The sequence below is a fragment of the Ovis aries genome, chromosome 22 (assembly GCF_016772045.2).
Source record: "Ovis aries strain OAR_USU_Benz2616 breed Rambouillet chromosome 22, ARS-UI_Ramb_v3.0, whole genome shotgun sequence".
NCBI classification, from domain to species: domain Eukaryota; kingdom Metazoa; phylum Chordata; class Mammalia; order Artiodactyla; family Bovidae; genus Ovis; species Ovis aries.
The window spans coordinates 20961176-20974383 of NC_056075.1; the positions used below are offsets into that span (position 1 = coordinate 20961176).

General features: G+C 46.2%; 1 protein-coding gene across 2 annotated transcripts in view; it reads right to left on the bottom strand.

The window, feature by feature from the left end:
* Positions 1 to 13208, bottom strand: part of PKD2L1 (polycystin 2 like 1, transient receptor potential cation channel) — a 59662-nt gene that overhangs the window by 1812 nt on the left and 44642 nt on the right. For both annotated transcript variants that reach the window (XM_015103379.4, XM_060405122.1), the window contains 10 exons: positions 7620 to 7747; positions 6902 to 7155; positions 5736 to 5960; positions 5343 to 5571; positions 4504 to 4674; positions 4140 to 4321; positions 3733 to 3853; positions 2772 to 2870; positions 2470 to 2591; positions 967 to 1093 (listed from right to left, as the gene is read on the bottom strand). In XM_015103379.4, coding sequence (XP_014958865.3) covers positions 967 to 1093; positions 2470 to 2591; positions 2772 to 2870; positions 3733 to 3853; positions 4140 to 4321; positions 4504 to 4674; positions 5343 to 5571; positions 5736 to 5960; positions 6902 to 7155; positions 7620 to 7747 — 1658 coding nt within the window. The remainder of the gene's footprint in view (positions 1 to 966; positions 1094 to 2469; positions 2592 to 2771; positions 2871 to 3732; positions 3854 to 4139; positions 4322 to 4503; positions 4675 to 5342; positions 5572 to 5735; positions 5961 to 6901; positions 7156 to 7619; positions 7748 to 13208) is intronic.

Here is a 13208-nt window from a genome sequence, read left to right on the forward strand (position 1 = left end):
GGCCTAACCTCTGGGAGAGAATCACCTCCCCAGGAAACAAAACACAAGCTCCTTGAAGCACTGATGAATGAGGCACTCACTAGAAGCCAGCTCTGTTAAGGGAGAGGAGGGACAGTGTCCTGGCACTGCTCCTTTAGCCCTTGGCTTTTTGGTCTATGCAGGCTAGGGATGAAGAGGCATAGGAGGGGCAGCTAAGGGTCAGAGTTTGAGAACTCCAAGGAGAAGACAAGTGCTCTGAAGGAATTGTCAGAGATTCCTCGGCAATTGGTCCTTTTCTCCTGAGGCTGTGTTTTAGAGCAATGATGATCAACCTTGGCTATGTACCGGAGTCACCTGGGGGGCTTTAAAAATGATTGATGAGGCTTCCCTGGTGGTTCAATGGTAAAGAATTCACCTGGCAATGCAGGAGACGTGGATCCAGTCCCTGACAGGGGAAGATCCCACTATGCCAGGGACCAGCTAAGCCCACGCACCACAACCACTGAGCCTGTGCTCTAGAGCCCGGGAGCTGCAACTACTGAGCCCACGTATGACAGCTACTTAAGCTCACGTGTCCTAGAGCCCATGCTCTACAAGAAGAGAAGCCACTGCAGTGAGAAGCCTACACACCACAACTAGAGAAAGCCCACAACAGAGATCCAGTACAGCCATGAATAAATACATTAATTTAAAAAAATCAGCCAGTGTCCAATTCTGGCAGAACCACATTGAAACAAATGATGGCTGACCCCCACTGACTCCCCCAGAGATTCTGGTCTGGAGTGTGTGGCCTGAGCATTAGGATGTTTTAAAACTCCTAGAACCAGGGGGTTCTACCACACAGCAGTTTGAGAACCACTATTCTAGAGAGCTCTTTCCCACCCATCCATTGGAGGATTTCCAAGTTGGTTTGTGTTCTGGGTGTACTGCAGGAAGAGGAGAATGAGCAGTTTCCTTGCAGCCTCTCCACCAGCCGTCTGGGCTCACCCTCTCCCCCTCCAGCTTCTGCCGTTTCTCATTCTGCTCCTTCTCATCTAGGACGCCATTCCCATCTTGGTCAAACCTGGTGAAGGCAGCCGTGAGCTTGGTCATCTCATGCTCTGTGTGCTCCAGCCTGAAGAGAACAGGGGGATGAAATGACCTCTGACCTGCCATGGCTGTGAGCTCTCCATTATGGACTCCTCACTTTTTTTTGCTAGACTCTGGCAAGAGTCTTGCTCTCTAGGGACAAAGGGGGCCACATGAGAAAGCCAGGATGTCAAGGTCTAGTGATTTGAAACCCTCCACCGAATCCCTTGAATCTATTTCTTCCTTCCCTGACTCCTGCTGACTAAGTTCAGGCCCTCAGGATCTCCTAAAAGAATTATTGCAAAATCTCTTTGCCTCCAAATAACCCACCCTCTACCTGCTCCCTACCCACTGCCCTGTGGCCTTCCCTTCATCCCCTACCCCTGAAATCTATCCTTCATAATGCAACTATGTAATTAAGCTTTCTAAAGTACAAGCCTATGGAATTCCCTGGCGGTCCAGTGGTTAGGACTCTGAACTTTCACTGCCAAGGGCCCAGTTTTGATCCCTGGTCAGGGAACTAAAATCCCAAAAGCTGCATTGCATGTCTCTCCCCTACCCCCCCCCCCCCCCCCCAAAAAAAAGAGTACAAGACTAACTATACTCCTTCCCTGCTTAAAACCTCTCCTGGGCACCCTATTCTTTGGATAGAGAAGTGGTATTCAGGGCTTTTCCCAGTGTGGCCTTAGCCCATTTCTCCGCCTCACCTGCTTTGCCCAACCTTTCAGTTAATGCCTTACAATGCTCAGTTACTTATTACTCCTGTGTATGTGGCTCAGTTTCAGACCTCTTTGCCTTTGTATGTGCTTTTATACCTCCATGTTCCCTCACTTTTAGTTATTTCTGTTGTGGAACAGAATCACTGTTCTGTGATTTCTGTTTATTTGCTTACATGTCTGTGAATTCCTGAAAGACAAAGATTTATCTCATTTAATTATATGCCTGCCCACAGCTGGTACTCACAATATATCTGATCAATGTTTGTTAATATGTTTAACTGAGAAGCAGGGAGAGGATGGCTAAGGAAATAATCCTGTGAGGGATTAATAATCCTGTGAGGGATTAATAATCCTGTGAGGGATTAATAATCCTGTGAGGGATTAATCCTTTGTGAGGGAGCATAGAATTAAGCTCAGAGTTTTGTGGGAGTGAGGGATGTATACAATGATTAGGGAATCATGGTATTACACTAGTGCTAAGGGTTGTTCAACAAGGTCCAGAATAGAACATGATCAGAGTCCTTTAAACCAGGGGCAGTTCTGAAGGTCAAGATAAGAGACCTATAAGCCAAGGTTAAAGGCCTATAAAACAAGGTCAGAGGCCCATGGGCCAAGATTGGAGGGTTATAGGCAAAGGGCGTATGCTTGAGGGTCAAGGACTTATAGATCAATGTCAGAGAAGGTTGGATCTCTGCTTGCTCACTCCCTCAAGGTGTTGGTGAAGTCCTTGAACTGGATCTCTTGCTCCCCAGCCTGCAGGACCTTCTGCACATCTGAAACCTGCTCCTTCCTCAGGCGCAGCCTCTGTAGGGTCTTGTTGTAGCCCTAGACAGGGAAAAGAAACAGGCCTGGTTCCCGCCTGCAACCTCCTCCTCATCTCTTGTCCCCACCTGCACTCACAGGGTGACAGGATCCCAGGGATAAGCTGAAGGCACAGGCCCCTAACCCATGAGGCGCACCTGGGCCCTGATGCACATGTGCGGCTCAAAGAGACTCAGTAGTCACCTGTCTCAGGAGGTCTGAAAGCTGTAGCTCATCCTTTTGTCCAGCCAGCTCCTCCTTGACCTCTGAGTATGTGTCATTGATGATGGCCAGGAACATGTTCTGAAGGAGAAAGCAGGGACCAGAGTCCGCACTTCCAGATCCACTGACAGTGTCAAGCCCATGGACCCTATGAAGGTCCCAACATATGTTCCAAGAAGGCCGATGCCTCCAGCCCCATCTCTGCAGCCCACTAATCCCCACATCTCAGGGTCCCCAGAGCCCAGCCTTTCAGCACAAGTCTGTTATGGGAGTCATGCCCCCTCATCAACCTGATGTCCTCCCTTACTGCTGCAGTAATCTGGCCACGAAGATGCCCCAACATATGCCACAGGCTCCCTTCATGGAAGGGTCTGCTTGTCACTGAAGCCAGAAACTTTCCAAGGTGAGAGTAAAATTGTGCTCTCTTCACCATCTACCCCCAAATCCATATCTGTATCCCTGTCCACCAATCAAATAAAGAAACCTGCTGGCTTTTCTAACAAAAATCAAACACAGATCTTTCATGGTTGGCAGGGAGAGAGAGCAAATACAAAACAATGGTAGTGGAAAGAGCCAAAGAGCCCCAGGGGAAAGGGGGTCTTAGAAAATAGGCAGAAAAGCTTCCAAGGGCAGGCTCTTCTCCCCATGAGGTAGCCTTTCTTCTCTTTCCATCCTTGGAGGACAGAGGTTTGATTTTAGGGAGGGAGCCTGCAGCTTCCTTTATACTCTGCAAACTGCCTAACCGTGCTGACCACACACTGGCCAACCTTCAGAAAATGCAGAGGTTCTCCTTGCCCCCCATCTCTCCATCCTTGGTTTGAGAAATCCACCCTAATTATTAGTGTAGAACCTGGGTTGGGGGGGTGCAAAATCCCACCCTGCAGGACATTCACATCTCCACTCCTCATGTTCCCAAATCCCCATCCCTCAGTGGGACCCTCACCAGGAGCACAAAGAAGACGAAGAAGACGTAGGTGACAAAGTAAACAGGTCCCAGGATGCGGTTGGCGTTGTCAATAGCATTGTAGTCAAAGTCCCCAAGGATGATCCGGAACTGAGTGAAGCTGAGACGTCATGACGGGGGCTTCACCCTAAGCTCAACCATAACCTTGACGCCATCCCACTTCCCTCCCTACTGCTCTTCAGTGAACTCAGACCCCTGACCCTATCTGATGCAGACAGAACAGGGTCAGAGATGCTGAGTACACACACTAGGGCTTCTGGGGACTCATCTAGATGCTTTAAGCACAGAGACACCCAGATCCACATCCACCCAAATTCCCCAAGGATACACACACCCCTAGAGCCAGAGGGTGAGGGGCCAGGGAGTGGAGGAGGAAGGACACACACATGCACTTGGCGAAAGTGCTAAAGTTTTCCACTTGGGTCCCGAAAAGCAGGTAGCCCAGCTGGGCATAGGCGAAAAACACGATGAAGAACATGACGGCGAAGCCCAGGATGTCCTTGGCACAGCGGGCCAGCGTGGAGGAGAGCTGGGTCATGGTCTTGTTGAAGCTGATGTACTTGAATATCTGAAAGGGCCATGTTGAACCAAGTAATTAGGGAAGAAACAGAAAAGCCTGAAACAGTCCACTCCGGGGGCCTCGGGAGGCCACAGGAGTTGCCAAAACCAGACCAGGAAAATGAGACTAGTCCTAGGGAAGGGAGAATGCATGCCCTGAGGTGCTGCTGAGGATGCGGAGCCCCAGGGTACCTTGATCCAGGCAAAGAAGAGGTTGACGGCGTTCATGTTGTTGTACTGTGTCTGCCAGAAGGCGAGGAACTCAAAGTCAGCATACATGTTTGGCTGCTGTAGAAGCTTCCCCATCAGCCGATTCACCTCGAGAGTTCGGAATATGTGGAAGCCCACAGCCATAATGGAGAGCTGTCACAACGGGGGTTGGGGAGCGTCAGAGAGTCAAGAGAATCTCAAGGGACGTTCAACCATGAAGTCCCAGGGGCGACCTGGGGTGGGTAAGACAGGTAGGGGGAAAAAACACCTCTTTCCCTGCTGAGTGGTTGACTATCTTAGGTTCAAATGGAACTGGATAGGATGATTGGGGGAACAGCTTAAAGTCCAAGAGAAGGCTGTGAGGCCAGTGGTAAATATGTAGATTGTAAAGGACCATGGAGAGATGGAACCAAGCAATTTTATTTCCCCCACCTCTTTCCAGCCTTGGTCAGAAATGCATGTGTCCTGTTAACAGGAAGGAGACGAAGATGAAGAGGCAGAAAATTTTAATAGAAGAGAAAAGGCAGGAGTTTCAAGGGGACAGGTCATGAGGGGGAGAAAGAGAAGAGGAACATAATGTCAGGTACAAAAAAGAAGCAGGGCCTGGATCACAGGCCAGAGGGAGAGGAAACATGGAGATAGGATTCTTTCAGGGCTGAGCCTGGGGCACATCAGCCTCTGGCTTAGGGAGCTGTTACACAGTGATTTGACCAGAAGTCCCAAGGACTTGGGATACCAGAAGGAAGAACTGGGAGCCCCTCTCAGGGTAGGCCTCCCTGCACCATCCAGGGTGTCCCAAGTCTAAGACATCTGTCCCTCACCAAGATGACCACCAGGTCCAGAATGTTCCAGATGCTGCTGAGGTAACGAAGCCCGTGGATGCGGAGTTCTAGGATCTCCTCTACTATGTAGTAGAAGATGAAGATGCAGAAGGCAATCTCACAGCCAAAGATAAAGAAGTCCCAGTTGCTGACATAGCGGATCAGCTTAACTGTGCGGATTTGCCAGGATGGGATGGCACCTCCTGTAGCTGGAAACTCCACCACCAGTCTGTGGGAGGAGGGGGGTGTCTGGTGGGGCCTGTGCTGGGACAGTTCCTCCCATCCTCTCCCCTCCCCCAGCATAGGGAACACATTTAAGGAAGGGTCTCCGGCAGAGGAGAAGTGAACCGGGAACCATGGATGACAGAGGGAAGGCAGGGAAAGGGGACCCACCTCAGAACACAGAAAAGATTGATGTTGGCATTGTAGACTGAGAAGTCAATGAAGACCACCCGAGTGCCCCTGTCCAGCCACAGGCCCTCCTGAAGGCCCCTGAGTGCCTCTGCACAGGCCCGTCGAGATCCTGGAAGGTCCAGGTAGTAGCCACCTCCACTGTAGCTTGTAAGCTGGCCCCAGTGAGAGGAGCCCCCCAGCTCATCCTGTGAGTGGTAGGTCCATCTGTCACAGAAGAAGCCATCTGAGTGCAGAAGTCTGAGCCAGGCCCAGAAGCTGGTCTCCCAAGGCAATGAATGGCAGCATTTTATAACTGTCTGGGCTTTACAGTTTCATATATATTACCTATACACATCACATCTACATTTTACATATATTATCTTGTTTAACGTAACTATTTGAGAAGGAAGGAAAAATATTATTCACATTTTACAGAGGATGAAACTAATACTCAGATGTCTGAGATAATCCAGCTAGTTAGTGGCTGAAGTGAAGTTCAAATGTAAATCTCCTGATATTTTACAATGTCACCCAAGGCTACAGATAATAAACCCAAGTCCACTTTTGACTGCAGCCTGAGTAGTCCCCATGAGGAAAGCATGTAGCCCAGAAAAGACCCTTTCTTCTCTTGTGGTTGTGCACCTGGCTACTTAGCCCCATGATTCTCTGTTCGGTCCACAGACTTTCCTCCCTGAACCCTTCTTTCTTTCCCCTTCTTTCCTGTCCTATTCACCCTTTCCCCTTTCTTCCCTAATTCCTCATCCATCCTTGGCCCCTTGCTGCCTTCCCCTATTAGCTCCAAGGGTCAGATTCTTGCAGCCATGACTTATGTGGATCCCTTCTCCATACCCAGGAGGGACTTCTGGGTGAGAAAGGATGCTTCCTCTGGCAAGACTGCCTCCAGAATAGGGCAGCTGTGACAGGGACCTGTGTGTGAAGACAACTCTGAAGGCTGTGGCTCTATCTGCTAACATACTTTTCTGTTCCTCAGTGACCCAGACCAGGGTCTCCAAACAGTCACAGATGGGTCTCAGAGAGATGCCTCTCACCTCCCCACCAAGTACCCCCAAGGCTCTTTAAGTCTGAATGGGAATGGTTCCCAAACCCGGGATGGCATCAGGCTCAGAGGGGCAAGCCCTGCAACACTGGTTGGGGGACTCACTCACGCTGTGCCATTGAGGCGCCCAAAGGGGAGTTGCTCTTCCTTGTCTGGGGAGTAGACATCGTAGCAGCTCAGAATGTCCTCGCGGAAGTCCTCATGCACCACGCAGGAGTCATTGCGGACCCGCAGCTGCCGCAGCCTCGGAACCCCCAGCAGCAGGTTCTCATAGTAGATGAAGGAGTGGGAGCCGTGGCCCAGGCTCTGGTTGTTGTACCATTTGGTCCAATACAAGCTGTCCAGTAACGGGCCCTGGGCAAACTAGATCACGAACTGGGTTGAACCTGACCCAGACTCTGCTGACTTTTGCCCTTAGAATTCCCTTTTCCCATACTCACTGACCCCCTCCAGCTTGTCTCCAGTCTGCTTCTGTTGGGCTCTTCAGCCTACCCATGAACTCTGGCCAAATCTCAGCCTGATGTGGCCTTACTCTTTACTTAAAACACATTTCGAAGTTCTGCTTTACCTCTGACTCTCAATACTAGTTTAAGCACTGACTTGACTCTCTGATTATCATCCCGATCTCTAACCTATCACTACCCGAACTCTATCTAGTCTGACCCATTAATTCTTGCCTGACCGCATGACTCAGCCTGATCCTGGAATGCCCTGGTCTCTGGATATGGCCTTATCTACAGTTTGACAGCCCTGAAACCTGGCCCGTGGCCTCAGGCTTTAGGCCACTGTGAAGAAGAGGGGAGAGGTAGAGGAGATCTCATACTCACATCCCAGAAGTCCTCCATGCTGCTGATGGCCTGGAAGGAGATTCCAGTGTCCGATGGGGTGTGTAAGAAGAGCTCAGACATCACTTTGGTGTAGTAATAGGCACTGGAGCTTGTCATTCCATAGGTCACTAGAAACCAACCCAAGAGGCTGTGTCCTGAGTTCCTTCTCCAATATCCAGAGGAGACTACGTGAGGTCAAAGATGCTACCTGGATGGGATCTACCCCCCTAGAGTTGGCTAAGGGGCTGACAGTGGCATTGGGGAAACCAGGGAATTAAGGGGAAGTTGTAGTTATAGCTCTCCTCCTCTCTTCCCAACTCACCTCAGAAAGACTAAACTCCACTCTAACTGTCTCTTGACATTGCCATTCTAAATAGTCACTTTTCTCTCCTGAGCCAGCTTAACTTCCTAGTTCTTACTCCCCAGAGCCAAGTTCTTACTCTACATTCTGCATCAGGTACTGCTTCCTTTTATTTGTCCTATATTAATGCCCTTGGAAAAATGCCTCCAAACTCAAGTATGCCAAAGCCATGGCCAAATGCCTCGCCATGGAGATGGGTGTCCTGGACCTTGGAGTCAGTGACTCTGCGGCCTTGGGGGTAGGAGGTAGGCATGGCACCTTGGCCTTTGTCCTGAAGAACCAGATCCCCCTTGACCACCTTGACACACACATCTAGATCAAAGTAGGGCTGTCAAGGGAAGTTACAAATTTTCTGATTAACTGGCAGAATTTGAAGAGTATAAGCTCTTTACTTTATAGATTGCCCCTCAAATGAGACTTGTCTGGTGTTTCCTTGTGTTTAAATTCAGGTTATGCGTTTTTGGTCAGGAATACCAGAGTGAGACTGTCCTTTCCAATACAGTCAGGAGGCATAAATTGTCTAACTGCATATTACTGGTGACACTAGCTTTGATCCCTTGTTAAGATGGTATCTTCCAGCTTTCTTCAATATACAAGTATTATTTTTCTCTTTGTAATGAACACATATTTTATGGGAAAATACTTTGAAACTATGCAAATATCCTTTATTAACCAACTTTTAACCTGCAAGTTTTAACACCCATTGATGACTTTTGCCTAATTATTATTATTCCGGTTGTCAAGTTGTGATTTGCTCATTCTATCATCCCTTCTGTGTTTATTAGTTGGCATTCTCTTCAGGAAGAGCTTTTTCTACTTCCTCACTGATTTATTATATGTTATTCAGTATGAAACCCTTTAATATTTCTATAATTCTGTAAAAATTTTGTCAATTTTTTTAGACAGGTCATGAAAAACAAAGAAATTGTTCTAAAATACTTTTAAAGTATTCAAATCTTTTAAAGATTAAGACAGACTAAAGAATCATGAAAATAAAATGCAACATGAACCTCTGCTGCTGCTGCTGAGTCGCTCCAGTCGTGTCCGACTCTGCGTGACCCCATAGACGGCAGCCCATCAGGCTCCCCCATCCCTGGGATTCTCTAGGCAAGAACACTGGAGTGGGTTGCCATTTCCTTCTCCAGTGCATGAAAGTGAAAAGTGAAAGTGAAGTCGCTCAGTCGTGTCCAACCCTTAGCATGGACTGCAGCCTACCAGGCTCCTCCATCCATGGGATTTTCCAGGCAAGAGCACTGGAGTGGGGTCCCACTGCCTTCTCCATATGAACATCTAGTTAAGATTATATTCTGGGCCATACTTTTTCCTTTTTCTATAAAGGCTATTAGTAGAATAACTGGTGAGACTGTAATAAGGTGTGTTCATTAGATAATAGCACTGGATCATTGATAATTTCCTGACTTTGATCATTTCCTTATTTTTAGGAATAATATGGCATTATGTCTGCAATTTACTCTCAAATAGTTTTGTGTGTAGAGAAGGAAATGGCAACCCACTCCAGTATTCTTGCCTGGAGAATCCCAGGGATGGCAGAGCCTGGTGGGCTTCTGTCTATGGGGTCGCACAGAGTCGGACATGACTGAAGTGACTTAGCAGCAGCAATTGTGTGTGTGTGTGTGTGTGTGTGTGTGTGTGTGTGTGTGTGTAGAAGGGGGATGAAGAGAAAGTGATAAAGGAAAAGCAACCACAGTAAAATATTCACATTTGAGACATTTGGGTGAAATACATATAAGAACTCTATTATTCTTGTAACTTTTCTGTACATCTGTAATTAAAGTTTTTAAAAATTAAAGTAGGATTTGTCAGCCTCTTGTGAGCAACTCCCTTCAAGAATTTTCATTTTCAAATCTTGGAACCTATTTTCTTCCAGTACCCCATCTAGAAAGGAAATGCCCTGGGATGGACTGAAGTTCACTCACAATTTGGGAGGAAAGAGGCCAATGAGTAGTCTCAGGTTAGGCACAAGCAACATCATTCATTTCCAGGGAGAAATCAGCAAAAAGAAAGCATTATTATTTCACATTTCCCCATTCCACTCTACTAATTCCAAGAGATGACTTGACTTCTCCCTAAATAAAATCTGTGATTACCCTTAGTATCTGGAGGACTCTGGCTCAACTCATCTGGATCTGGAAAATGGGTTGGAAATCAAACTCTTCTGTCTGCTGAGAGCCTACCACAGTTAGAACTGATGGTCAGTGAGCTGAACTTTTCCTAAATACTGCTGCTGTGCTGTGCTCAGTCATATCTGACTCTGCGACCCCCCTGGACTGTAGCCCACCGGGCTCCTTTGTCCATGGAATTTTCCTGGCAAGAATACTGGAGTGGGTTGCCATTTCCTTCGCCAAGGGATCTTCTGATCCAGGGATCGAACTCTCGTCTCTGGCGTCTCCTGCATTGGCAGGCGAATTCCTTTACTGCTGTGCCACCTGACATTGCTGATTAAATTGTTATACCTTTAGAAGGCCACTAGGTGGTATTCACAGCTCTATCTTTTTCTCTTCTCCAACTCTAAATTACCCCTCAGAATTAGTATTGCTCTGAACTGGTTCTCAACCCTTTATGGAGGAGGCATAACATCTCTGATTATTAACCAAGACAGTAAAGACTATATATTCTGAGAAAAATGGTTTCACCTAGTCAAATGCCCAGTGATACTCAGAACACCTATTATATGCTCTATGTTAAATGTTTGACATGACTATTTCATTTAATCCTACAACAACCCAATGTATTAGGTGCTATCATTTCCCCTTTTTTCCACTCTCAGAGGGCTGGAGTCACTTGCCCAGTGTAAATAACCTAAGGGAGCCAGGAATCAAGGATGGCACTATATCCAAGAGGTAGAAGTTATAGAAGGGAAAACTTAAATTCCATAAATGGCAGAACTTCCAAACTATGAGTGCTTCCTATTAAGAAATAGGCCACTTCACAAACATGCATTTCACCCCTGACAGTGTCAGCAAAGGACCATGTGCTGAGGATCACATTGAGGGGGTTTCTGCCATGGGCAGTGGCTGGCCTTTCCAGTTCCTTCCTTTAAGATCCAGTGAAGGAGTGGAACGGCTTCATATGTTTCAAAAGATAACACTAGGGCAGAGAAAGACAAGCAACAGGGAGGAATTTGAATTTGTCAGTATGTCAAATGTCAGTGCTAAACCACCTTTCTGATGTAGTGAGGGCCTCATTCCAGGAAATTTTCAGATACTGGACAATGACTGCATGAGAATGCTATGAAAGGGATTCAGAGACCAGGTGGCCATCCAGTACAGAGAACCTGATTTTTTTTTTTTTTTTTCTCTTGCTGCTGCTGCTGCTAAGTCGCTTCAGTCATGTCCAACTCTGTGCGACCCCATAGACGGCAGCCCACCAGGCTCCCCCGTCCCTGGGATTCTCCAGGCAAGAACACTGGAGTGGGTTGCCATTTCCTCCTCCAATGCATGAAAGTGAAGTCGCTCAGTCGTGTCCAACTCCTAGAGACCCCATGGACTGCAGCCTACCAGGCTCCTCAGTCCATGGGATTTTCCAGGCAAGAGTACTGGAGTGGGGTGCCATTGCCTTCTCTGTTTTTTTTTTTTCTCTTAGATAGATACTAAGTTCTCCTACACACTATATCATATCTCTTAACTTTAGCTTCAGATCAAATTCCCAGTTGCTGAATAATAATAATAATCGCCATTACTGACTCATTATTCACCAGGCTTTGCATACACTGTCTTCCATAATCCTGAAACAAAAAACCTCATAAAGTAGGAACTATCTGTATTTTATGCAGACAACAGAAATCCAAAATGTTATTAAATAACTTGTCCAAAGATCAGACAGCAAGCATGTAAAATTTGGATTCAAACTCAAGTCTGACTTACTCCAAGGACCATAAATTTAGCCATTGCTCTACATTATACATAATATATCGCTCTACTACTCAACATCTTTATGATAATGGACCCTGGCTCTCCTTCCAAAACAGGTTTATAAGGTGTCCTTATAAGAAAACTATTTGAAGAGTTTGACATTTGACTCAGGAGGCAAATTATGAACGCAGTTGGTAAACTCAAAATAGCAACACCTTAAAAGAAACTTCAAATTTCTTCATTCTGGTATAAATGGAAAATGTACACAAATCTGTATCAAGAGTCACATTCTGACATAGATGAGGAAGGGGAAAAATCACATGCATAAAATTGTTACCTGGGTTATTCACAATATCAAAAAATTACGAACAACCTAAATGTCCTACAGAGAGGCAATAGTTAAGTAAATTATATCACTGAGACACTTAATGGAGTATGATACAGCCATTGAAATGCTAGTAAAAGCAGAATGTAAAATTGTTTCCCTGCTATCACTACATTTAAGTATTTTTAAAATGTTAAGCATGTAAAAATTTAAAGGAAAACTGAACTTTTAATGAAAAGTATAATATATTTAATTAATGCTATAATAATAATAATAGAATAGAAACTCATTTTAAAAAATCTTCCTACATTTTTGTTTTCAAGTCATGAGTTGAAATTTCCAGGCGCTGGATGCTCTACTGGGCTTTGCGACTGCTTCCCTAAGATCCTCTCTTGGTTCATACCAGGATTTTATTTGAGGTATCACATCTCTCCTGATCATCTCACCTATGTTGCCAGATGCTGAGTCCATCCCTGGCTCTAGGACTTGGAGAGGGGGCTCAGGACTAAGCTGATCCACAAATACCTCTCCCTTGGTACCATTATTGGTTCAGAGATGAGCATCTAATACATTTCAGATCAAAGACTCATGAAGAGAGATTTTTGGAACCTTTGGGGATTTCCTCTCTCTTGCTAGATATGAATAAGACAGCCCCAGATGATTCAGACTTAGCATGAAACTGATCATGCAGCTGACAAACTGAATAACAGAAATAAGCGATGATGTCATTAAGTCATGAAGCAACTGGATTGATCAGCCCTGAACCTTGCCCCCCTTTGGATCTTCATCTGGACTAAAAGTCCCATTCAGGTGTAAGCCTGTTTTCACTGGATTTTATTTTATTGTAACAGTCCTTACTTATATGGAAATCAAGACATTTTCAAAAAGATTGCATTATTTCTGAGGAAAATGGAGCTAAAAAAGCTTCTGCTACTGTCTGAACTAGAAAGCAGTGGATGACTAGCATATCTGTGCCAAAGTTTAAATAAATTACATTACAGCACTATATGAAAGAGGGCTTGGTGACCAAG